The sequence below is a fragment of the Mus musculus genome, chromosome 2 (genome assembly GCF_000001635.26).
Source record: "Mus musculus strain C57BL/6J chromosome 2, GRCm38.p6 C57BL/6J".
NCBI lineage: Eukaryota > Metazoa > Chordata > Mammalia > Rodentia > Muridae > Mus > Mus musculus.
The window spans coordinates 6,958,005-6,985,930 of NC_000068.7; the positions used below are offsets into that span (position 1 = coordinate 6,958,005).

A 27,926-nucleotide genomic window follows, 5' to 3' on the forward strand; every position below is an offset into this window, starting at 1 on the left:
AATACATAGGCTGAAAATACCATTAAGCCCAAAATACATGTGATGCACCTAATATATTGAATCTTCTCATTCCTTAGCATGGTCAGCCATACTAAGGAGTAGTTGTCAATTCCCTCTTGAGATGAAGAGGATGGTCCAGAGCTTAGAAATTAGCATGGAGAGTGTCACACTAGCCTTAGAAATTGTCTAAAACACCAACACAACATCTAGTTGGTGTATGGAGGCTAACTACTAAGGCCAATGCTCTGATGCTTCATTGAGATCCACATAGTGAATCTGAGAGAAGAGGATGCTGGGAATTGCCAGATCTAGGGGTTATGGTAATATTTATGTACCATTATAGAAGATGCAAGGGAAAATTACTAATGTGCCAAATTTGAATGCAAGAGAACATTTTTTTTCTTTCACAGCCTTTCATAATGTTAATCTTGAGCTCTGACTCCCACTGACTGATGCAGAAATCCAGTAGATTATAGCAACTGGTTCACATGCCTAATTATTTTAAGTTTCATTGTCTGACACTTCATGTTCCTTAGTTGTAGGTACTGTGCATAAGAGCTGGCTCATGAATTTCTTTTGCAGTACTTAAGAAGCTTCTATAATGGTCTGTTAAATCCCTTTATTTTCCATACTATGTTAACAGGGAATTGAAATCTCCTCTCTCTCTCTCTCTCTCTCTCTCTCTCTCTCTCTCTCTCTCTCTCTCTCTCTCTCTCTCTCAACCAGCAGCTGATGGCACATGATAATAGTAAAGCCTGTGTTGATGTCAAGCTTATATATAGTTTTACTTTGTTATCCAAAATAAAAACTTTCTTTGCATAGTCATCATTTAAATTAAAACTCAGCTTATAATTAATTTGGTACCTCAACTCCATTGAACAATTGGGGTATCATCATGTTTTATTTTGAATACATCTACCTAAACTAAATATTCTTCAATAGAAGAAACAGAATTGGGAAAACATTATTCTAGGTGTGGAGAGATGGCTCAGTTGGCAAGGTGCTTGCTTGCCTTGCAAAAATAGGGACCTAAAGTAGATTTCCATAAGCCACTTAAAAAGCCAGGATTTGGGGCTAGAGAGATGGTTCTGTAGTTAAGAGCATTCACTGGCTGTTCTTCCAAAGGACCAGGGTTCAATTCCCAGCACCTACATGGCTGTTCACAACTGTCTATAATTTCAGTTCCACCTCCCACCCTTCTACACATATACATTCAGGCAGAACACAAGTGTACATAATATAAAAATACATACATAATAAACAAATTTTAAAAGCCAGCCAGGATTGCATGCACTTGCAATGTCAGCACTGGGGAGGCTAAGACAGTCAGATCCTGGGCAAGAAGGGGGCTGCAAATGACCAACTGCAGAGCTTCAAGCTAGTGAGAGACATCCTTGCAAAAGGAGGAGGAGGGGGGAGGAAGAGGAAGAAGAAGCGGAGGAAGGGGAAGAAGAAGAGAAGGAAGAGGAGGAGGAGGAGGAGGAGGAGGAGGAAGCAGCAGCAAACCCATAACATAAGAACAGAAACAATGCCCTACACCACCAAAAGAAAGAAAAAGGATGGCACCTATAAAATGACAACTGAGGTTGTCCTCTTGCTTCCACATAGACATGTTTGAATATGCACACACAGAGAGATAGACAGACACACATGGTTGTAATATAAAAACAATTCATATTGCTGAACTGCCTTTTGCTACATGTAAAATAAAAGCGAAAATCCATGTGCAAGAGAAAATGATTGTTTTCACAGTTCAAGGAAGAGATCATGCATCCCATTTGAAGAACTCTTCAAGATGAGTATTATAGAGAGTTGGTTTGAATGTTTGTTTTAATCTTGACAAGATCATTGGTTTTTAATATTTATAATATAATTACATTGCTTAGAGTGCATGTTGCTCAAGTAATCTAATATTTTTCTGGTGACATATTATTACTAAGCTTTAATTTCAGCAACAGCAAGAATTCAAAAACACATTTAGGTTATCATTAGCAATGGAAAATGAAGCCGATGCTTGCTCAAGCACCTTGCACATGTATCTTGTTTCAACTTCAAAGGATTTTTGGCTTCTGAGACACAAACTGTGCTGCATGATTTGGGCATTTATACAGAGTATTATCAACCCGTGGCCAGTGGCTTGAATTGCCATGTAAGGCAATTATAGGTGAAATATTCCATCTACCCCATCCTCCAGAACAGCTGTAAAAGGCCCTTTGGAAAATTTCAGGACAGTCAAAGTCAATGAAACCCAATCATAACAGTGTTATAAAATGCCATTGTCTTCCTTCCTAGCCACATACCACCAGCTAGCCGTTGCCTGGATTGCAATTTTCCATTTCTCTTAGATGTCACAGCAAAAACATGCTTTTATGACTAAAAGGATAAAAAACTCCAAGTGTCATGTTCCACTAATCATTAGCCAAGAAACAAACAAAATAACTACAGATGCCTTGTTCTAAATGGTACCCAGGTATCAGAGGACTCATTTTCCAGTGACAGCTGAAGAAATCTGAAGACAGGCAGACAGCTGAACAAGGGATGAGATTGTGCTAGGCTTGCCAAAGAGGTAGTCTAGACACCAAAGGGAGCAATCACTGTGAAATAATTATGTTATTTTATGTTAATATGAGAAGGGAAATACTTGTCAATGGGTATATCCCAAGCTGCCCCTGGAGAAAGCCAACAGAGTACCTGAGGCTGTATTAGAAACATAATTGAGAAACAGCTAACCTTATTTCTCATACTCTCACACATGCATGAAAATGACTGCAAGTTGCAGTTAGAATCAGATCGCCACACCATGCTGTTGATTTTCAACATTATTTAACAATAGAATAACAAAAATTCATGACAAAAGAATAAATAGGTTCATTACCAAAATATCACCCACCGAACTCAAGAAGAGAGCATTCTGTCCCGTGGGTAATAAAGCAGCTACAACAGAAGATCATTCCTAGGGAATATGCGAATGGCTGCTTGGTATTCACAATAAAGCACTGGTTAATAGAATTCAGGAGGCTCTGAAGATTTTCAGACATATGAGTAATTTTCATCTGCATGATTACAGCATGGTTTGGGTCTTCTCTGACAACACAGAGGTGGTCCAAATCTTAACCGTAATATAAAAGTTTGGAAGTCATTCCTCTTTCCATTATTTCAGGATTAACTTCTCCACCACAAACACGAGTAGACCACACAACTCCCCTCCTCTGCAAATGGTGGGCTGCTCAGCCTTTGATGACAGACGACGTTATCCAAGTGAAAAAGGGCTATGGCAAGCAGACTCAGCAGTGACATAATGCGTCAGAACACACTCAGAGGTTGAACCCTGCAAGCTGACACACCTTCACCTGGGGCGATTCTTTGAGATGCTATCCAAACAATGAACACACACACTAACAAATATTTGAATCACACTAAACGAGTTTTGGGGGTAATATCAATCCTGAATCTACAAGGTTTTCTTAAAGTAAAAAAAAAACATAGCTGTTCAGCTGCATCTCTCTCTTCCACAGCGTGCTGATCCTCAACCTCCCATTTCTGAGTGGTATTTAGAGTCACACTGTCTGTCCCTTGTTCTGTTTTTGAGATTAGTTTAATGACCATTCAGCAGATCCCAACCAATGGCCCATGATATATTAATTGATTCTCAAACAATTATTAAGAAACTATTAAAGACTGAGCAGAAGTTTTTTTGTGCCAAGGCCAGATCCTAGATACAGAGTGTCAGTAAAATGGTTTTTAAAAGATGGCCACCCTGTTACTTTCTCTTTTTTCTCCTTTTCTTATTTAAAATATAAGAACTTCAAATGCATTTATATCAATAAAACTATATTCAGATTCTTTATGGGAAACATTTTTCTTTATAAGTCACTAACCTCTGGATATAATAATAATTGGTTCATTAAAGGAAAAAACCCATAAATTATCTCTAATTGTGAATTCTTTTGATTCTAATGAGGAATCAGCACTTATAGCTACTATCATGTATCTATATATCTGCTAACTATCATCTCTGTATCTATCATCTATTATCTGTCATCTATTATCTATTTATTGTCTATTTAATCTATCATTCATCTACCTGTCATCTATCTATCTATCTATCTATCTATCTATCCATGCATCCATCATTTATCCATCTATCATCTATCTACATAAAGACATTAAAAGGATGTGAATGATTTCTCAAAATCATTCATAGACATTAGCCTCATTACTTCTTGATGATATCCTTCCCATGTGGCTTAGTGACTCGTACAGAATCTTTTAGCACAATAGCATGAGAAAATGAGAAGTCCAGTTAAAGAGGACAATGCTGTTCTCTGATTGTTTCAAAAATCAGGAGGTGAATAAGAAAAGCCAGCTGCTCACCTTGGTGGACTTCCAGATAACTCTGTGGCAGTCTCTCTGTCAGAGAAAAAGAGAACAAGCATAATTAAAATCATTGCGGCAAATATAAAAATGAATCCCATTATATACAGCAACAAGGCAAAGTGTGGAAATATGAAACACGTGGGTGATTAATCACATTGGTTAATTTCCATAAAGGGTTCAATGGTTACTTTCAAAGTTACGTTATACATATGTAATATAACTGCTTCTACTTTCTGTTGGTAGACACTAATTGAGATTAAAACACTGAAATTTAAAACTGTTCAACATCCAGAAGAAAGATGGTGAAAAAAAATATCTCAAACTACCGTTTACATATCATGTACAATGAAGCAAAGCATGGAGGTCTTTCTCCAATTGTCACTTAAGAACAAAAGACTTTGGGATAGTGCTCCCTATTCTTGGTCATCTGCAGCTTCAGAAGGAGCATGAACAGTACAGAATTCAATTTTCTTAGCAACGGATTACTGCTTCTCCTTTTCAGCTCTTCCTCATGATGTTCTGTGATTTTTGGATTGCTGAAGACTGGAGCTATCATAATTCAAATGTAACTAAATGCAGAATAATGTAATAATAAAAATGGTCAGATTTGTGATGCATGGTTTATATGTATGCCTGCACACCATCTTTTATGGGAACTTGGGCTAAGCTGGCTTGGTCACTGAAGAGGGCATGAGGATAGTGCTGGAAGGTGGCTACACCTAGGTTGTAGATCCCCAAAGAGGAAGGGTAGACGTGCAATTTCTGATAGCTTCAAGGGTACATGTACAACATTTCTCTATGTCCCACTCTGCAGTGAAGTGGTTCTCAACCTTCCTAAGGCTGTGACCCCTTAATACGGTTCTTCACGTTGTGATGATCCCTGACCATAAAATTATTTTTGTCACTACGTTATAACTGTAATTTTTCTACTGTTATGAACCCTAATATTAATGTCTGACATGTGTGTGCATGCATGGGTAGTCCATGTGCACATACATATGATTTGGGAGTTTGCATATTCCAGGAGATGTGGTTGGGTACTCTATCAAGTTCTGTCTCATTCCCTTAGGACACAGTCTGTCACTTGAAAGTGGATGTATGCTGGTGGCCAGCATTCTCCAGTGAGTTCAAGTTCTCTGCTTTTCACTGGGCTGGTGTTACAGGCACACAATCATGCCTAGTTCGTCATGTCTCTACTGAGATTTCAAGTCAGGTCCTTAGGCTTATAAAGCAAGCACTTTTACTCACAGATTCATCTCTCCAGCCTTATATTTATTTCCTTTAAGAATTTAGTATCTTTGAAGAACTTTATCCTTCAAAATAGAATTTGCTCTTGTTAAGCCAAATAGGAAGTACTTCTCTCATAACTTTCCCCTTATAGCCTTTAACACAATAAAAATATCTGTTAAGTGTTTGTTATTTGTCATTTGCTATTTACATATATATTGGTACTTTATAAATATCAGTTCAGTTAATCAGAGTTGGCTTAATGAAGTAGTCTGATCTTCTTGCTGACTCTGAGGGTTAAATCCATGTTCAGAGTTAGCTCATGGTAACGGCAGCAGCCTACGGTTAAGACATAACTATCTGTCTTTTGAATCCTTTAGATAATTGTTTTTGCTTGTCAGATTACCCATTTTCTAATACTGTAAGTTCTTGATATTTTTAAAAACTATGTTGTTCGTGCATTATGCTAAACCAATTAGCCTTGGCATTTTCTGGCATTTGGGGCCAGATAATTTTCCACGGTGCACATGAGATATATTATTCTGTGGTTTGAATCTGAATATCTCCCAAAAGTCTAATTTGTGAGAGGCTCAGTTCCCCCCGGTAGACCCATGTATTGAAAAATGACTAGACGTGCTCTCTGACACATGGGCTCAGTGCACGAGTTTCTTGATGGTTTTATCCTTTTGCCGGCATTGTTGGGAGGCAATAGAAACAAGGAAGTAGATCACCAGGAACCAGTCCTAGGAGGGAAGGGTTGGTCCCACTTTTCTTTGTCCTCTGTGTTTCTGCTCTCCCATTGAACCAAAGGACTGAAAACCTTGGAACCATGAGTCATAAATAAATCCTCCTCCTTTAAAATCTTTCCCTCACGTGTTTTGTCGCAGTGAGAAAAGAGTACTGACAGCATCACAGAAAACTTAGCGGCCTCCCAGCCTTCCATTCACTGAACACTGGAAACATCCACACACCTCCTACTCTCTTATAACTACCCAAGATACCTTCAGACATTAGTAAATGTCCTCCAGGGACAAAACTGCCCTCACTTGCAATGATTCTGCTAGAACAAATGAATTCTCACAGTGCACCTCTCCTCCAAATGCTCACAGGATGAACAGCATTGCCTAGTGTCATGGAAAACAGTAACCGGGCCTTCCCTCCAATGTTTGCCTCACTTTGGTTCCTCCCACTTAAGTTTCCACACTTACAGAGAGTGCTGCTTCCCCCACTCAATGAGAGTAATAGTCCCATTATACATTTTACATTTGACTAATCATGACATAGTACTGATGAAGTGTAACTGTGTGAATGTTCTTACTTCCCTGAGAACTAAATTGGATACTTCAGAAAGACGAAAACTGACAAGTCACTTAAGAAAAGTTGATGTGAAATTAGATCTATGGACATTAAGATTCTAAATACCGAGGAAAGCATGTGATTTTCATAAGTGTCTTCGAGTTCTTGTTTTTCCAAAAAGAAGGAAATGAACTGGAAATTCCAAATAGTGACCTATGGGTAGATTGATATGTACAAGTCAAAGCAGAAGTCTACGCAACAGATCTAGATGCTCAGAGAACAGGCATTGGCCCTGTCTTTTTTAGAGAAGACAGATGCTGGGTAAAGTGACCTTCCTCTCATGTCTGAGAATTCCATTCTGCTCCTCAGAGACTTAAACAAAAAATCAAGTGGGGTGTGGTAATATAAGCCTGTTCCAGAGTTCAGGAGGATCATGAGTTGGAGTCCAGCTGAGGTATATAACAAAACACTGTCTCAAAAAGAAACAAGCTGGTCAAACACAGGAGAACTATTGTATGAAGCTGCAATGATCAATGACTCAGCATTTTTGAGATCAGCCAATCAGGAAAAAGCCCACACTTCTTAAACAAATCAATACATCATCTCCATTTTCTAATATTTACTCATCTGACACACCAAGCATTTCATACATGTACCTCACCCAGATGAACACAGTCCTGTGTCTCCTCCCAAGTGCTTACATTCCAAGGAAAGTTAATATGCCTTGTACAAAGTGACGGGAACTTTCTGATATCCCACGGTTAAAAGTGTCTTAATTGTGTTTCCTGTTGCTATGAGAAAAATATCCTGACAAAATCAATTTACGCAGGAAATGGTCTATTTTGGCTTGTGCAGCATAGTGGGGACGCTGTGCAAGAACAAGCTGGACACTGCTGGTTAAGCTGTAGCACAACTGGGAAGCAGAGGGCAGTGAATGCTGATGCTCAGCGCTCTCTCTCTCTCTCTCTCTCTCTCTCTCTCTCTCTCTCTCTCTCTCTCTCTCTCTCTCTTTGTAAAGTTCAGGCCCCAAGCCTAGGGAATGGCGCCTCCTTCCTTTGGGGTTGATCGTCAAGTCAATCAACCTAACTTAGATTATCTCTCTCAGGAATGTCCAGAAACTAACCTAATTTCAATAATTCCTCAAAGGTGTGCCTGGAGGCTTGTCTCCTAGAAGCGACCTCAGATCCTGTCAAGTTCACAGCCAACACTTTCACAACAAAATCAAGTTCTCTTTAGTCAGCCATGTCTCATAAAAATTTGAATACTTGGTTTGTAGGACACTGAAGGCCTAAAAATTGTGAATGTAGCAGAAGAAAGCCATGCTTTCTCCTTGGAAGTAACCCCAGCCTCTTCAGCTCAGGTCTAAAAATGGCTGTAGGCAAGGCAATATTTGGAATTTAACCATATTAATTTCCTTTACTTGCATATTATTTCCAAGTTACTTTGATTTCTCAAAGAAGGCAAATGTTAAAACAATTAAAGTGGTAAATAGAGAAATGACAAAGTGGAACAATATACTCCAAGGTAAAACCATCCTAGGGACTAAGAAACACAGTGGGGTGAAAGGTGATGGGTGTTCCTCTTGGGCTTTAGGCCACACTCTTGACCTCATGAGGACTTCTATGCCCTGGATTGACCTTTTGCTCTGAGGCTATTGATAAACTGGAACAAACAGGAAGGTCCTGTGGAAACTCAACTTTATTATAAGGAGGAAGGGGACTAGAAAATACAGGTCCTTTTTAGTAGCAGACAAGAGGTTTGGGTGTGTGACAGGGATATTCACACTCCTTTAAATAAATACATCTTTCAATTTTAAATATTTGGCATGTGGCCAATGGTGCCAGCCTCGTCAGCTGTCTGAAGGAATGTGCTTCCTCAGTATCTCCCATCTTTGCTCCTTCTGTACAAAAAGATCTTTGTTTAGGGCACACCAAAGCCAGAGTTCACCATTTATCTCTGAATACCTTACCAATCTCCAAAAGAAGCTGGCCACAATAAAGCCGAGGACATGAGTCCCCATGTGAGTTGGGGCCAGCATGATAAATATTTCTCAGAACTGGGATACTTCTCTCTGAGGGGACCTATGAGTCTTCCCAAAGTACAAAGACTTGCTTTTGTAAATAGAAAAATACATTTCACTGGTCCTAAATTTTAGTAAAGTTTACTATATTTTAATTAATGGTGAAAGCTTTATCATCTAATAGACATCTCCTTCCCTCCCTTCCTTTACCCTTCACTGTTTGCTTTCTCTTCCTTCATCCCCTCTTTGCCTTCCTCCTTCCCTTTTGTCCTTTCCCTCCCTCCCTCTTTCCCTCCCTCCCTCCCTCCCTCCCTCCCTCCCTCCCTCCCTCCCTCCCTCCCTCCCTCCCTCCCTCCCTTTTTCCCCTTCCTCCCTCCCTTTTCCCCTTTCATTCCTTTTCATTCAACTTGAGACAAACTGGAACCCTTTAAATTTAGATCTGTTTCTAAATAATGCAGAAGCAAGAAGTTAGCTCGAGGCATCACCAACAGACTACTATTGACTCAAGGCAGGTCACTTTTTCTTACCTGGTGATCCTTAACTCTAGGAAATGCAAAACAATCTAGACATTCAGGTTCTTCTCTGCTTGGCAATCCTCCCCACCCCAAACTTTCCTCAGGGTTTGCCCTTTTTTCCCTCTGGCCACGCCTGTGTTTTCATTCTCTCTCTATTTTGATTACCTTTTGAACTTCCCCAACTTTCACTCACATGCTTAAGATGTGCACAACTGCATAGACACAAGCATTTATTACATGGTAAAACCTGCTAGCTACTGTGTCCACACATACATGTAAACTGATCGTATGTGCTGGGGGGTTTATTGAATTAACCAGCTGCTGCTTTAGATCATTTTCAGGTGTTTATTTACACAAACCTAGTATAGGCTTATTGGAATAGGGATTATTGTTCAACTATGGGATCCTTAGAGTGAGATGAGACAGAGAATATTGTCCATCAGTTACCGAGTTAGAATCAGAAATGAGCCCAGGTATTGTGGTTTTATGATGCAGTTCAGTCTGTAGAAGCCACAGTGTTCTCTGTTTCTGCCTCTATCTCTGTAGCTGTCTCTCTCTCATATGTAATCATATATAACCACATTTATTCTTGGCTATGTGCTAACACAGTGAATAACAAAGGTTAGGGATGTTGCTCAGTTGGTAGAGTATTCGGCTAGCATGCATGAAGCCTTGGATACCATCCCCAGTATCACATGAATCCTGTCATGATGGCATAGGTCTAAAATACCAACACTCTGGAAGTAAAGGCAGGAATTTCAAAGGTTCATATAGGTACATTTAGGTACATATAGGTACAAAAGCTACATATAGGTGAGTTGGAGATATAGGAGGCTCTGTCTCACAAAAGCAAACAAACAAACAAACAACAAATTTTACTAACAGAGACTTTATATTCTAGATGGGAAAGACATAAGGCAAACTGGAATATTTATCATTATTTACATCGTAGATATTATTAAGAGGAAGTAGGGAGAAAGTAAAAGCTGGAGTAGTGGGAGGAGCTACAGTCTTAGATAGCGAGGTCCTTGTAGACCTCTTTGAAGATACAGCTCAGGAAATCCGAGGATGTCTTAAACACAGCCTCTTCCACCATGTGTTTGTTTCCTATGCTCATCTCTTTACTGGGCACTAGTGCTTTCCCTTCCTTGTGTCAGTGACTCTTCTTGGAGCACCCCTGAAACAGACAGTATGAAATGCACCCCTGAAGAAGACAGTCAGAAATGCACCCCTGAAGCAGTCAGTAGGAAATACACCCCTGAAGCAGACAGTCGGAAATGAACCTGTTTAAAAACAAAAACCTACCGGCTGACTTGGAGTGTACATTAAAAATGCTGACAAAGACAAGAGGAGACCAGACCCTGTCATGAACTTAGCTAGTCACTTGCAGAGTTTTCCAGGAGATGCCTGATGTTGGTACCCATCCCCTCCTGTGTGTCTGAGAGTGCAGAGTGAGCCAGCCACATTCCTAGACATACATCTGGCATCTGCCTTTCACCAACTCTGCCAGGGCACAAAGTGGGAGTGGGGTGAAACTCTCTACAACTTTCAGCTTAAAAGCAAACATCTATAAGGTAGCCTTTCTTTTTATGTTACCTAATACACTTGGGATTGACTTGTCTGATCAGTATCCAGACAGGCTCCAGGCTCTGTCCTGTTGAAAGTTGGCATTGTAGAAGACTGGATTTCTGTCTACCAAATCCCCCAGGACACATGAAGAATGGAGTGGGCAGGGTTTGGAGCTAGTGTCTTGCCTCTGAGAGCAGGCAAGCATGCACTCAGATTGCCAGAAGGGCCAATACAGTTAAGAAAAATAGAATCTAATTCATGTTCTGTCCACTCATTTTCATCTGCAGAGATGCTATTTGAGATTTTACTCTGCTCAAGACTTATTCATGGTATTTTAGTATTCTTTCTGTGACACGGCTGCAAATGCCCGCTATTGTGTGTGTTTGGCTCAAGTGCCTTGAAAATCAAATTGCCGGAGGTTTCTCTTCATCAGCACTGCAAAGAGCCCATCTGGCCTGACTGGTCCGTGCAAGAAACCACTGTTTAAATGGCATGGCTGTCCTTTCTGTCACTTTGAGGTAGTCTTAAGGGCTTCTGTTTTCTTTTCTTTCACAAATGTCATTTTGACACCCGGCCTATGAATTCTCCTAGGACGATGTGCCTGTCTTCAGCACTGCCAGGAGCACTGAGGGTGCAGCAGGCCTCCAGGTATCCTTGGGTCTGTGGATTAATCATTGTACTCTTGATGTGCGGCGATTCTACCATGTTAAATAATGTGATATAATAAGTACCTGAATAGGCCATCAGTAACAATTCTTGCTCATTAAAACGCACTTACAGAGACTTTAGAAGTGGCGAATGTTACCAGCTCTGGAGGACAGTTGCTAAGCTTGGAAATGGTGCATGGAGCTTCATTTACCAATTTACATTCTCAGAGAGGAAAAGGAAATGCAAACATCACATACACTCAGTCCAGGCAAATTACAGGCAAGGCTGTGGATTACTTCCTTCTTTGACTCCTGTGACAGCATACTGACAAAAGCAACCACAGAAGGGGAGAAGAAGAAAGGGAGGAGAGAGGAAGAGAGAGAGGAAGGGAGGGAAGGAGGGAGAGAGGGAGAGAGGGAGAAAAAGACTGAAGGATGGAAGGAGGGAAAGAGTGAGGGAGGGAGAAGGAAGAAAAGGTTTCTAATGACCCCATATCTGGTGGGGAAGACGTAGCCACAAGTGCATATAGACAGGTGGATGGATAAATTAAGTAGCTAAGTGGCTGGCAATTGAACTGAGAGCCTGTATATGCTAGACAAGGACTCTGCCACTGATCCTTGGATCTCTCTCCAATTCACTGAATTCCCTCCTCTGTGGAGGAAAGTTTTGGTGAAACAAACCTGGAAAGGTTTGATTAACAGAATAACCACCACCAAAGTCATGACTAGCAAAGCAAATTCCTTTTTTCCAGAGGAAGGATGCTTGTACCTTAGGCATGCTCATTTTCCTAAGAATTTAAACTGTAAGAGCCACTGTCTTGAAGGAGAGTCCAAGGTCAAGGTGGGAGCCACCACCATTTCTGTCTGGTAGAGGCTGCTGAGGGTAGAATGCACCCAAGGAACCCAAGACAGGGAAAGAAAGGGAGGCACAGCAGACAGAGGGTTTCTGGGATGGAACCACATGATGCAAGTCATGAAGAGACGGACCACGATGACTCCTACGTCTGTGAGATGCTCTAGATTAACACCGAGTTGTCTCATGCTCCTGTCTGGTTTGGGGCATGGGGTGGTCTTTGAAGGCCACAATCTGGATCAGAGTCATCATGTCGCTTAGGCCGTCCACCCAATACTGTGACATAAAGGACAAACCATTGCCACCTGAGACTTGGCTTCCAGTGTCCTCTGTCACAGGGAGAGTTCCTCAGAGGGCCTCCTTAAACTTGGGCCTGACCAACAGTCTGTACAAAAAAAAAATATTGAGTTCAAAGGTGTTCTTTTTTTTTCCTTCTTTACAAAATGTCCAGAAATTATATCATAACTAACTCTGACCTCAGGGCAGAAAGCTCTTAGTAGGCAACCATAGAAAAAGAGAGAAATAAAGGTTGCATTGATGAACTTATTTTTTTGGTTCTTGTTTATTTCTTTTTTATTTTTCAGAGAAGTAACCCCTAGATAATAAAACATTCTCTTTCCCTAAGTGCAAAAAGCCCACTCCTTGAGCCAGTGAGAAGGCTCTGTAGGCAAAGGCATTTGCCATGTAAACCTATTGGCTTGAATTCCAACCCCAGAGCCAACATTAAGATAGAAGGAGAGGCATGACTCCATACAGTTGTTCTCTGCCCTCCTCATGCATATCGTGGCATAAACTTGCACACACAAACATGTATACACAACAACAACAACAACAAGATTTGTTAAAGCTAGCTTCTTTTTTACACTAAGTGTTAATTTTAAATCGGCTTTTCTATAGTCACAAGAAGAAAAGATGTTCCTATCAACTACCATTTTACAGAGGATCAACATGGACCAAGAGCCAGTCTTCGTGAATGCACAGAATAGTCATAAGGTGTGTACAAGAGAGAGGTGGTGACATATAGAGAGGAAATGGAGGGAGAAGGGGAGGGAGTGAGGGATAGAGAGAGAGACACACATACAGTGACAGAGAGAGACAGAGAGAGAAAGACAGGGAGACAGAGAGAGGCAGAGAGAGACAGAGACAGAGGGCCTTTCATGAATAAGATAATTTTACCTATTTGAAACAGTGTTATTGGAAGCGTGGTTAGCAGAGGGACAGTTAATGTTATTTTAGAGCCTCCAATTTTTCCACATTGCTTCTTAGAGCCTCTGCTGGGTACATTAGGCGAACCATTCATATTACCTCAGAACATTCAAATGCATGCATTCAGCATGTCAGCCGCAGTGGGTTGTGTCCAAGCCTCTCATTGAACTATCCCCATTATGCCCTGTTTTGCAGCAATGGGAAATTTGAACCAACCCCAGATGAGATCTACAACCTTCAGCACATTCAGGGATGACAATTATGTTTCTACAATCACTAAAATAAAGAAATAAAATAAAACAAACCGAAACGGAATCAACAGTAAAAGAGCTAAATTATAGATAAGAGAATATTCATAAAACTATACCTCATCTCAGGAACGTGGGCACACTGCCTCATGCCAGGATTTCTTTAGGCATTGGTGATATTCAGTATATTGCAATTGAGCGCAATTACAGTTAGCTATAATTAAGAACAATTACAGCTTTTATTTCTCTACTTGTTCTTTAAAAGCACATTTGTAATAAAACTTTTTTTTAAAAGGTGAAGAATATAATTATACATCCTTATAACGTCTCAAATAATTAGTTTGACTAAAGTTTCCTCTGGAACAATTTTCATTTTAACTGTCAGATCTGCCATTTATAGTCAATGGAACATACTTTAAAAAAATTCCATCATTAACCTTTCTCACCCCATATAGCTGTATATGAATTACTGGTACAAATGAAAGGTTTCAGTGTTTAAATCTCTAGGGCCTGATGTAAGGTAAAAGTTTCTACTAATGTTTGCATGTATATGTGCATGCACACATATATGTTTAGGCACATAGTGTGTGTATGTATTGCATCTGTATACATGTGTATGTATATGTATTTTTGTGCATGTATATGTATGAATGTGTGTGCATATTATGTGTATATGCATGCGTGTACATGGACATGCATGTGTATGTTATGTGTACATGCATGTATGTGTATGGTAAATATGTCTTTGAAAAAAAGATTCAGGGAATCAGCCACTTTTTGCAGTCAACCATGTTCTATACTTCATAGATCCTAAGACAACAACCTCTGTTTATTTGCTGAATATGTATGAAGTGTAAAGCCAAAAAGTCCAGAGATTGTGGCAGAGCTTTCTTGCTTTAGGGGTTCCCAGAACACATGTTAGAACACATGTTAGAACACATGTTAACATAAGGTTAGTTGGGAACAGTGAAACGCTACTTTTCTATAAATCATGAATACAACTCAGCTATAGATTATTCTAGCTTCTTTGTTATTCGGTAACTCTAGGGGAGGACTTGATCACTTTGGATAGTTCTGTCCACTGAGAATGGTTGCTGTGCAGGTCCAATAAGTTGAATATGCACAGTTCCCTAGAAGAACTTTTTAAAAGGTCTTTGCCATCAATATTGAATATAACTGATAATCACCTGAATGACTGACTTGAACATCCAAGATAATTTGACACCATGACCCTGGGAATTAAGGATAACCTCACTTCTTATCCAATTGAGTCAGGAGCCTGGGAAAGAGATGATTTGACAAAGTCTCTGCACCCTGAGAATGAGCAGTTATGATGAATCACCTCTTAAGGTCCTTTACAACCTTAAGGTGACCCAGGAGATGACCATGCATCACTCTGATGGCTGTGATGGGGTAGACTGGTAGCAAGCTCAGACACAGGACAGACCTTTAGTATCAAAGATACTAACCTACTGAGACACTAGTGTTACTCAAATATACTCAATATTACACATCCTGGAAGAGACTTGGTTGTAGTTTATAATCATGTATTTGCCTTAATATTCATTATGCATTTTTATTCTATAGCAACCACAAAGACCCATGTACTTGCTATGCTTTAATCCCTTTGCCCAGAACCTTATCCACATTTTATCTTTTGTTCCTCACAAGATGATTATGGCCATCGTTCACATGAGAAAACCAAGGCTCAGAGGAACTGAGTGAATGAGAATCTAAGCATATTAAATTCTAAGATATGCAAGTAAAACAAGAAAAAGAAAGAAAACATAACCACTTATTCCTAAGAGATACCAAAAGCTAGACAATTTGGAAGTATCTCTAAGAATTTTACATTTAAAGTCAGAGGCAACTAAACATAAAGTTCCATTTCTAATGTGAAATAGAAACCCACAAACATATATTTTCACGATTTCTTTGGCACACACTCAAAAAATTCATTTTCTTATCTTTCCTTACTGAAGAAAAAGACTTGATATGTAGATCAGGCTGGCCTCAAATCCTCCATTTTCCTGCCTCAGCTTTTCTACATTCTGGAATTATAGGTGAGGTAGAGATATTTTTCTAAGAAAAAGGTCTGTGTGTGTTAAGAATTTTAAGACCAGAGGATGGGTAAACGGTATTTCTCGGGATGAGGTATGAAATAAAACATTTCTGTGAATTCCTGGTTTCATGTCATCCCAAAGTGAATATGTTCACTGGATCACTCAGCTCTGTCTCTAACAGAAACAAACTACATGCCTGGAGATAAGGTGATGCTGAAAGCTACCTTACTGTAGTCATTTTGTGGTTCATGAGATGGTCATAAAAAATGATGTAGATTCCAATGCTGTAAGATAGAATTACAAAGCGTGGTGGGTAGTAAAAAGAACGTCCCAGAATAATACAGTTTAAGGTATTGACGTTTAAAGAAGAAAACAGAAAAAGACATTCCGTGGGTCAATTTGCCTTTAAATACGGACAATGATGGCCTGAGGAAGTGGTGAGTGGCCTCTATTGAGAGGCACTTGGCATTGTGTCCCTCATCTGTGGTGTATCCCAGGGCACTCAGAACCAAGATGCTCTCACTCAGTGTGTCAGCTAGGCCAGGCAGGAACGCACTGCCAGTGAGTTTGCAGGCATGTGAGCATGTTCTGGCATCCACAGGCTCCAGTGAGGGCACGGTGTCTCTTATACACGGTATACAGTCAACGGTGTTGGTTAATCTTAATTGGCTTTAGAATCACCTAACAGGCACCCTCTGGGCATGTTTGTGAGACTTTCCAGAGAGGTTTGACGTGAATGTGGGCAGTAGCATCCTATAGATGAAGGTCCCAACATCAAAGGAAAGCATGGGTATCATCATACTCTCCTTACTGTAGACATACTGTGAGCAACTGCCTGAAGCTCCTGTTGCCATCCCTGGTGAACTGTATGGTTTCTTAAACCTTTTTCCCTCTGCTCCAACATAGTCCCTTCTCTCATCTCTCCCCTGTTACTGGTCATTTCCTGTCTCTTTGGCTTAGCTTCCAGGTCTAGAACTTCATCTAAATGGAGTCTAATGGTGTATATACATTTTGTTTTGGTCTGGTTTTTCTTACTCAGAGTCACTCTTGAAATTCTTCTACAGTGCACCCTCACTTTCTGGGCACCACCCCATTGTCTGAATATAGTGCAAGTTGTTAGTTCCTTCTCCTCTTGATGGCATGAGAGTTATTTCTATCTCTTACTATTACACATCAAGCTGCTATGATTATTTTCATTCATGTTATTGCATTATTTCCTTGGAGAATCAGGAACCTACGTGTGCACTCAGGGGAAATAAGATTTTTCCACAGGTAGATTTGAATAAACACACCAGCAAATGGCGTATCTGTGTTTAGCTTTCTAAGAAACATCCAACTGTTTCTAAGTGACTACAGCATTTTACTCCTTACCCGTAATGTGACAGGAGCCGATAGCACTCCAATGCCTCCCTTCAGAATGCTTTGGAATGGAATTAATTTCAGCCATGTATGAAATAGTCAAGTGATAGTAGCCCACTGTACATTTAATTAAATAATAATATTGAGAAACTTGTAATGTGCATATGTATCTTTGTCTATCTTCATCCAATATTTCACCCAATTAAAAGATTTATTTTCTTATTGGTGAGTGCTTCAGATTGTGTGTATATGTTTAAAGCGATCCCTACATTGGAATTCCTACAACGCTGTGTCTTGCTTTTCACTTTACATTCGATGATACACAAAGAGGTGATTTTTTTTTCATGAAGTAGAATATACTAGTTTTGACTCATGCTTTTAGAGTTGTATTAAGAGCTCTTTGCTGGAACGAGGAGAGAACAAAAGGAACACAGCACTTGCTAGGTGAATAAGAAAGTCCACGTTCAGATCCCTGGTACCTGTGTAAAAATTCATGGACAGCAGTGCCTGCCTATAATCCTGTTGCTGGGGAGACACAGAAGGATTCCCGGACTTGCTGGCCAGATAGTTTAGCTGACTGTGAGCTCCAGGTTCAGCCAGAGACCCAGCCAAAAAGTAGGATGGAGAGTGGTCATTGAAGACACCTGATGTTGATCTCCATCATCCACAAAGATGTACCTGCACCATGAATACACCACACACACAGACACACACACACACACACACACACACACACACACACACACACACACAACATACGCTCACTAGAGAATTCTTTGCCTATATAAAATCATGAGGCATTTTCTTTTACATTTTCTTATGCACAGTTTATAACTTGAAGGTTGACATTGAGTCTGTGGTTATTTTGAATTCATCTTAATGGAGCAAGAGTCAATACACTTAGTTGCACATAAGCACCCAATTGTTCTAATGAGGTATGTTGAAAAATCTACTTCCTCATTGAATTTCTTTGTCATGTTTGTTGGAAATCAGTGATATAGGACCCCAAACTCTGCTGAGATTATGATTAATAAACTGATTTAAATGTATTAATTTGAATTTAGTTTGTTAAATTTACAGATCCACTTAGAAAAAGTTGCTACATCAGCAAAACTGAGTTTTCTGATTCCCTACCTCCCGGGTCCCCAAATATGAATTTCTTCTTTAGGTTTTCTTTACAGTATTTTATAAGTTCAGTGTGTAGATTTTATCTGTTTGGTCAGATGTGTTCTTAAGAACTTAGTACCTTTTTAGTTTAGCGATTTAGCAATACAGATTCATAAATACATCTTGTATCTTCCCAACTTAGATGACTTAGTGGTTTGAGCAACTTCTCTTTCTTTAAGATTCTGTCAAAGTTTCTGTCAAGACAACCATGTTGTCTACAACAAGGCAGTTTAATTTCTTCAGTTTCAGTGTAAGCATCTTGTACTGCATTCTTTTGACTATGCTGGGCACAATTCCTAGCAGCACGTTGAACATACTCACAGAGGATGATTATCACTGTTTTGCGTCTGATCTTACAGGAAAGTCAGTGAGTCTTTCCTCATTAACCCTTCTACCAAGAGCATCCTTTTCTCCTACTAAACTGATTAGTTAAAGTTTTGTTTGGAACTTGTACATCCATGTTCTCAATGGTTGTAGATCTTATACTTTTATTTCCATTTGTTTTTGTTGGCGACAGGGTGATGCTGGTCTCATAAAATGAGGGAGGAAGTATTCTATATAATTAAGTTTTCTAGGAGGATTAGTGGTATTATTTTTACCTTAACTGTTTGATACAACTAATCAGCAAAAGTGTCCTGCCTGGCAATTCCCTTTGTGACAAATTTTCAGACTCAATTCCACATTGATATAAAGTTGTTCAAATTATCTATGTCTTATTAAATGAGATTTATATGTTTTTTTCTCCCAATAATTTGACTCATGTCATCTAAGCCAGGAGAATCTAATCTAAAAGTCAAGGATTATTTTTATTTTTAAAGATTGAAAAAAAATGTGACTTAGACCATATGTGACACCCAAAACCTGAAATATTTACTTGTTGTATAAAAGGCTTGATGATCCCCACTTAAAGCTTTGTGAGTATAAAGCCTCTCATGATATTCATGTTTAGCCTACTTATACCTATAGGATTATTAACAATCTTTCACTTTAATATTAATAAATTATGTTTTCTCTTTTTTCTCCAAATCAGCCTTCCTAGAGTTTTTCCAATTTTATTGATCTTCTCCAAGAAGTAGGCTTTTGCTTCATTGATTTTTTTCTTTTTGTTTCTCATTGCACTGCGGTCTTTATTGTTGCCTTTCTTCCTTTCATTTTGTGTTTAATTAGCTTTTATTTATTTATTTATTTATGTTTCTTAATTAGAAGCTGAAGTCAGTGATCTGGGATATTTCTTTGTTTTTAATATAGAGATTTAGTGCTAAAATTTTTCCCATAAGGCTGATTTGGGGGTACAGTATGAATTTTGATATGCTGTATCTCTTTTGTTACATCCTAATTCCCATTTGATTTACTTGAGTCACTGAAGCATGTTAGAAGTACACTATGTTGGAGACTGAGAAGATGCTTCTGTGGTTAAGAGCGATACTGCTCTTTCAAAGAACCCAAATTTGGTTTCCAGCACCCACATTGGGTGATATATAACCACTGTAATACCAGATCTAGGGGATCCTATTTGCATTTGTCGGTACCTGTAACTTAAATGAACACACACACACACACACACACACACTCACACACACACACACACACACACACGCACACACACACACACACACAACTTTGAATAAAATAACTTTTAAAAACATGCTTTAGATATTTGGAGATTTCCTGGTATTATTAGTATTTAATTACTTTTCTTGCCATTTATGGACTTTGTGTCATTCGAATATTTTCTAATTTTATTCAGTCACGTATTGAAGCTCACAGTGTGATCTCTTTTGATAAGTGGCCTACATATACTAGCAGGAAATGCATCTTTTGTTGATGAATGTAATGTTCAATAAATGTAAATCAGGTCATGCTTTTTCAAGCACTATTCAAGAGTTTTATATTTCTGCTGATATTTTTGCCTAGTTGTTCTATCAGTTGTGAGGAGGTGACTGCTGAAATCTTAACTACTTCTGTTTTTTTTTAATTTCTTCCATCAGTTATTATAATCTTTGTTATTAGATGGGCAAAAATATAGGATTACTATGTCTTTGTGTAAACTGATAAATTACAAAAAATGCCTTTCTTTTTTCCTGGTAATGCTCTCTTCCCTGACATTACATTATTGGCTCTGTCTGTGATGAGCAGAGCCTCTTCAATTTTCTTCTGATCAATGTATTTATTTCTTTGGTCTGATGTCAAAAGAATGAAAGAGAGAAAGAAAAAGAGAGAGCGAGAGAGAAAGGAAGAAAGAAGAAGACCGGAGATGAGGAAGACACAATATCTGTCCCTAACACCGGAAGTAACTGAGACCAGCAGGACCCAGGCACAAAGGAACTCCACCAGACCAGTTCTGTCTGGGCCAGTGCCCTGAGCAGACCTTGGATGCAAACTCCACAGCCAGCCTCACAACACCCAGAGGCAGCTCCACTCCCAGGCACTCCAACACGCCCAGGATCAGAGGATCCCAGGATCCCAGGAGCTTGGTCACAACAGGATCTCAAGGTCCCAAAGGCAGCTTGACTCCCAGGATCTTGGACACACCCAGGATCTCAGGATTGCAGGATCCCAGAATCACAGGGTCACAGAAACAGCTTGACTTGGAGGAGTTCTGATACAACCAGGATCATAGGAAGGACAGGCTCCAGTCAGACATAATCAGGGCAGGTAGCGCAAGAGATAACCAGATGGCAGCAGGCAAGTGTAAGAACATAAGCAACAGAAACCAAGGTTACTTGGCATCATCAGAACCTAATTCTCCCACCATAGCAAATCCTGGATACCCCAACACACCAGAAAAGCAAGATTCAGATCTAAAATCACTTCTCATGATGATGATAGAGGACATTAAGAAGGACATAAATAACTCCCTTAAAGAAATACAGGAGAGCACAGGTAAACAGATGGAAGCCCTAAAATAGGAAACACAAAAATCCCTAAAAGAGTTACAGGAAAATACAAACAGGTGAAGGAAAGGAAAAAACCATCCAGGATCTAAAAATGGAACTAGAAACAATAAAGAAATCACAAAGGGAGACAACCTTGGAGTTAGAAAACCTAGGAAAAAGATCAGGAGTCATAGATACAATCATCACCAACAGAAGAGAAGAGATAGAAGAGAGACTCTGGGGGCAGAACACACCATAGAAAACATTGATAGGACAATCAAAGAAAATGCAAAAAGCAAAACACTCATAACCCAAAACATCCAGGAAATCCAGGACACAATGAGAAGATGAAACCTAAGGATAATAGATATAGAAGAGAGTGAAATTCCCAACTTAAAGGTTCAGTAAATATCTTAAACAAAATTATAGAAGAAAACTTCCCTAACCTAAAGAAAGAGATGCCCATAAACATACAAGCAGCTTAGAGAACTCCAAATAGATTGGACCAGAAAAGAAATTCCTCCCGTCACATAATAATCAAAACACCAAATGCACTAAACAGAGAAAGAATTTTAAAAGCAGTAAGGGAAAATGTCAAGTAACATATAAAGGCAGACCTATCAGAATTACACCAGACTTCTCATGGGGACTATGAAAGGTAGAAGATCCTGGGCAGATGTCATACAGATCCTAAGAGAATACAAATGCCAGTCCAGGCTATTATACCCAGCAAAACTCTCAAATACCATAGGCAGAAAAACCAAGATATTCCATGACAAAACCAAATTTACACAATATCTTTCCACAAATCCAGCCCTACAAAGGGTAATAGATGGAAAACACCAACACAAGGAGGGAAACTACACCCTAAAAGAAGCAGGAAAGTAATCTTTCAACAAACCCAACACAAACATAAATCCACCTATAACAAGAAAATTAACAGGAAGTAACAATCACTTTTCCTTAATATCTCTTAATATGAAATTAATATTACCAACATATCCTAATTGATTGAAATTCAAAAATATGAGGAATTAGAAATTTGTCGGCTGTCATCTCATGGTCTCTCTAATTTGGTAATGGGAAAAATTGGTCCATTATCGTACAGTCCATATGCACTTTCTGCCTGTTTGTACATGACAAGGTCTTGCTGTGTGCCACATAATGGTCTTAAAATCATGCTTCTCCTATCTCAGCCTCTCTATTAGTAGGATTATTTATTTGATGTTTTTACACTATACTATGGTTGTCAGAACAGCTTACATATTTCAAAATTATTTATACAGCCAAAAGTAATGTAGACAATTAATGTGAGAGGTGGCTTGTAAGACAACAGCAAAGAGTGAGACTGAAGGCTTTTCTTGAAATTTATAACTATTGCATCAATTTTGAAGAATAGGACTATATAAGTTACTCTTATTCTGAGATGAATGCATTTCAAAATCATCACAGCCAATGAACCAGAATCTTACCCTCACCTAATGTCTGTGACACCCTCCAAGCAGAACCATTGTTCATTGAAACAGTTGATGAATGACTTCATGGATAGACCATCTTAATACAAACACCATTTCTTAAATGAATGTAATCTGTTCCCTGCGGGCTGAGAATGATGACAATCACTCAAGTCAAATAGCTTTGACCATAGCAGGAAATCTGTATCCAAAAATGGTGCGTACAATTCATTTTTTGGCACAGCAGAACTGTCAACTCTTAGCTTATCTACTATGGTGGTAAAATCCTTTGGTGATGTGAGGGACATTTAAGTACAGCCTTATTACAATGAACTCTAATGTCCAAAAACTATTCTTATTTTGTTTTTGTACCACAGTAAGAGCCAAGCAAGATTTTAAACTCTACTAAAAACAAAACAAACTAACAAAAAGACTATCTATTTATGTTCATTAAAAAACTAATAGTGATATTTTATTTTAAAATATCATACAGTTAATATATTTAGAATTATTTAAATTTTATATTGAGAAAAAGTATGTATTTTCAGTATTCCTGTAGACAAACATCTACATATGACTGTTCAGTTGATTGCTGTTTTATATCAAACAACTTTTATAATACTCATTTTTATTGTTACAATATTTTATAAATTTTAAAGAATATGATAAGAAATGAAAGGTAGTGCATGTTCTGAAGGGGGGTCTTCGGGAGGAGTTGGGGTATAAAACGGAAAAGAAGAATGTGATGTATGTCTATTTACTCAAAATATGTCTTTAAATGTTAACAAATTCAGATGAATTGAAATTATGTATCTTTTCTCATAATGCAATAAAACGTGAATCAAAGAAAAAAGAAAGAAAGAAAAGAAAGGAAAGGAAAAGAAAGAGGGAGAGAAAGAAAGGAAGAAAGAAAGAAAGAAAGAAAGAAAGAAAGAAAGAAAGAAAGAAAGAAAGAAAGAAAGAAAGAGAGAGGGAGGAAGGGAGACAGGGAGGGAGAGAGAGAGAGAAAGAGAGAGAGAGAGAGAGAGAGAGAGCAGGAGCCCATGGCTTACGATACTAGAGTTTCAGTCTCTCACAGTCTTAGCTAGAATTCAAGTTTATTCAACATGGCGATGGCTCTGTAAAACATCATTTGGCAGACACAATAGTACTCAGTGAACAAATAGGTATCTCATCTAATCCTTTCACTGTTATCTTAGTTATACGTTAATATTAGCTGTGCTTTTCTTGCAGGCAGCATATAGTGGGTCTTGCTCAATGTATGACTTATTACCCTCCATTATTGAATCAGACTCTTTATGGATTATACCCACTATCTTGTGAATTCTGAATTGTGAATTCAGGCACTGCTCTCAGATCCTCGTTAGGACTAGCAAGGTTCACTTGCCTTCCTTTCAGATGGTTTTCTTTATATGCACTTATTGATCAGTGTGGAAGTGCAAAATGAAAAGGGTCATTCTTCAGATGTCTGTATTTTTATTTTTTATAGGTCTCACTTTTCTGGCTCTCTCCTGGTAATTCTGACATCGTTCTTCTTATTAAATTTTCAGTTTGCCTCAACACAGCCTAATTCTTCTTCCCCTCTCCTCCTATGATCTGAGCCACAGCTCAGAAAAACTACTTAAAGAATCTTCTTAACATGGCTTGTCATTATTTTGGGCTATTCAATTATACAGGAAAGAAATATCTAGTCTTTGTTATTCACCTTCTTCTTCAGAAGAAATTCTTCTAGAATTTTCTTGAACTAGATGGAGTTTAATTTTATGATTAAAAATAAGTTAAAATATTGTGGATTGATAACACTGTCAAATTCACATCAAGAAAATGAATATTTTTTTCCAGAGAAAATATCTTTCTGAGGTAAGTCTAAGAAGAAAGTCAGTAGGCAACACTGATACTATGGGCTGGACATTCCAAATGCCCACATTCAAATCTGAATTCTGTCACTCCTCAGCTATGTGATATGATGCATCAGGTTGCCTCATGTTTGTACCACAGTGTCTCATTTCTAAAATGAAGACACATCTGGACTCTCATTATGATGTAATGTAATATTCTTCCAAGAGTGCCAGGTGTATGGTAATTGGTACACTCAAGTCTCACTCAATCACTGGATCTTATTATTGCCCTGTTTCGTCATTCCTTTCTAAAATATAGCTTTGGCTTCCTAGGTACTCGGTATTTTTCTGCTTATAAACAGAGAATGAAAACACACGAGGTTTCCAGTGCATCGATCATCAGTAGGTGACAGGCAGGTTTGCAGTACAGAGTAAGTTTGTGAACTGGCTTGGTGCCACTTAAGACATTATGTGTCACAGGCTACCTGCTTTCCAAACACTTGCCCTTTATATGAGGGCACATTTTATATTTGATCACTGTAGATTACTCTTTGTAGTTAATCATATATAGCCCATGTTCAGACAGGCCTTTATGATCTATTGCTTATGATCAAACTAACTGATAGTGTTGAAAGCTGGTGATATAGATTGAGCCTGTCAAGTCTCTATGCGAGAGGAATGTCTATGTATCTTTTAACTGGCCCTGTATCTGTGGCTTGGACAAAGAGGATCCACTTTAGAGCAATGCAAGAAAAAAAATGAAGTACTTTAAGTATCTCACTATGTGATCAGGCTACTTACAATATCAAAGCTCAGCAATTTTAACATTACGTTAAGTCATCATGTCAGCACTACTGAACTGGTCAGGTGATTCATCAGAGGAAACCCAGCAACACGTTACAGCTCTTATTCGCTGGTCTCAATGGAATAGTATTTGGTGCTTTACAATCAATTTAAAGGCTCCCATTGTATCCCTGTACTACAAGATATGGCCTCTGGCCCCAAATGGTAACCTTCTGAAATGACTTTTTCGTTCCCAAATAACCTTTTTTGTCTTTTGGGTTTTCTTTGGCCTTAAAGAGTCATGTTAAAAACATGTCCCCATTGTTGTTCCCATTAAAACTGGTTTTGTAGTTCTGATCCACACTCATTATTGTTGTGTTGAACAGGTCCAAAGATTCTCTCTAGAAATCAGGATGGGTAGCCATGCTCACTTTGATCGATTGGATCTGTTCTGGGGACTCTTCGGTAGACCAGGGCCAGGCTGTTAAGTTCTGCAGCCCTTTACAAGAGCACAGTGGTGACTTGGGACTCTTGTAAATCTGGTGTTCTGTTCCTGCAGATTCTTTGTTTGTAACATTTATTCTGGACCTCATGGTCGTTGATATGGCAACCACTGGGCTTGCAGAGTAGCTGTCGGGTGCCTCGGATATCATGACATTTCTGAAATCCCAGAGCTCAAATAATTAAGCTCTTTCTATATGTGTAATTGCTCCCATGCGGCTTGGGAACTTGCTGTGTGGCCTTGAGCAAGCAATTTACCCTCTCTTGTGTCTCTGTGTGAGATGCCCTGCATTAGGGAAATAAGTTTACTGACCTCCCTCCTGGAATTTTGGTTAGATTAAATTTTTTTTTGCTGTATTTAAAGGGCAGTTAATTCTGATCCATGCTTCAAAGCATGTTAGAATGTTTTGTTCCAATGCTACCCAGGACACCCCCAAAGAGCCAGAAAACACATAGAGAAAAGGGAAGACATTGTGAGAAGAGAAATATGACAAGAATAGTACCTCAAGTGTCAGCTATGTAAACAGGGGGACAGCAGGATCCTTGGACTCAGGTTTAAAAAATCGTCCAGGACAGTGTGTGCTTATAATCTCAGGACTAGGGGATTCAGAGGCAGGTGGATTTCTAGAGCTTGCTCGCTATTCCATTGCGCTGGATTGAAGGTCTCCATGAGATGGGAGGATGAATCAAAAGACCACAGAGCTGAACCCCAGCCACCTGGGACTAAGCTTCTATTGGAGAAATGACCTTGAACAAGTGACTTTACCTACTTGTCCCTAGGAAAACATTGTCTCTAATTTTGACTCTAGACATATTCAAGAAATTAATTTTTTTCATATTCCTTCTCTTCATTTCTCTTATTATTGTGCCTTTCACACAAAAAGTAGAGTTTAAGAAAGGGATAGAATCTTGGGTGTGGCAGCACACACCTGTAATGCCAGCGCTTGTGAGGGTGAGGCAGGGAGATTACACGCTCAAGGATGGCTCAAGCTCTATAGCTGGATCCTGTTTGGTTGTTTATTTGTGTTGTGTTGTGTTGTGTTGTGTTGTGTTGTGTGTGTGTACATGTATACATATGTGTGCACTTGCCCATGTGTGCACATGAGGAAGGCAGAGGAGGCTGTCACAGTCTTCCCCTTTCATTTCTGCTGCTTTGGCTTCATCTAGGGTCTCTTGCTGAACCTGAAGCTTGCACCTAAGCTACGCTGGCCAGAAAAGGATATGACATTCAAAGGAGCTAGAGTTACAGGTGGTTGTGAGCCATGCTATACAGGTGCTAGAAATTGATGCTGGGTCCTTTTCAATAGCAGAAAATGCTTTGACCCGAGTCATCTCTCTAGTGCCTCACTTTAAAGATGATTTTTAACTATAAAGGCCACAAATAGCCATTTCAGCAAGACAGGATTCTCGTGTTTCTGTCCCTCTGTGCTTGAGGTTACAGGTACATGTATCCATGTTTAGCTGTTATATATAGATCTTGGGATTTGAACTCTGGTCCTCATGTCTGTATATGAAACACTTTTGCTCATAGTGCCCTCTCCCCAATGCCAAGACACTGTTTCAAAAAAAAGTAATAAAGAAGATAATTAATGATTTCTGATTACTTAGCAACTAATTAAGTAAAGGTTTTAATGCATTTCATTTCTATATCCTTGATTAATATCCATGTCTTAAAATAATAAAAAACCTAGAAGACAAACATAGTGTTTAGAATCCTGATTCTACAGTACCATCCAGGAGTCGAGAGATGTAAAAACTTGTGTTTGTCTAGTACTTAGTACATAGTGTAACATCTGGTCCACCAAGGATGCTTTGAAGATTGATGGCTCAACACTAACAACACTTTATGTGTGAAACAATTGACTTAGAGTGATTAAGAGACTCTTTCAAGATCACAGAAGTAGTAAGTGACAGGCCCGAGACTAGA

At 39.0% G+C, this 27,926-nt stretch overlaps 1 protein-coding gene across 7 annotated transcripts in view; it reads right to left on the reverse strand.

The window, feature by feature from the left end:
• Positions 1–27,926, reverse strand: part of Celf2 (CUGBP, Elav-like family member 2) — an 856,648-nt gene that overhangs the window by 418,311 nt on the left and 410,411 nt on the right. For all 7 annotated transcript variants that reach the window (NM_001110231.1, NM_001110232.1, NM_001160292.1 and 4 more), the window contains one exon: positions 4,375–4,410. Coding sequence is in view for 4 of the 7 variants with exons in the window: in NM_001160292.1 (NP_001153764.1) it covers positions 4,375–4,410 (36 nt within the window). In the remaining 3 variants the exon portion in view is untranslated. The remainder of the gene's footprint in view (positions 1–4,374; positions 4,411–27,926) is intronic.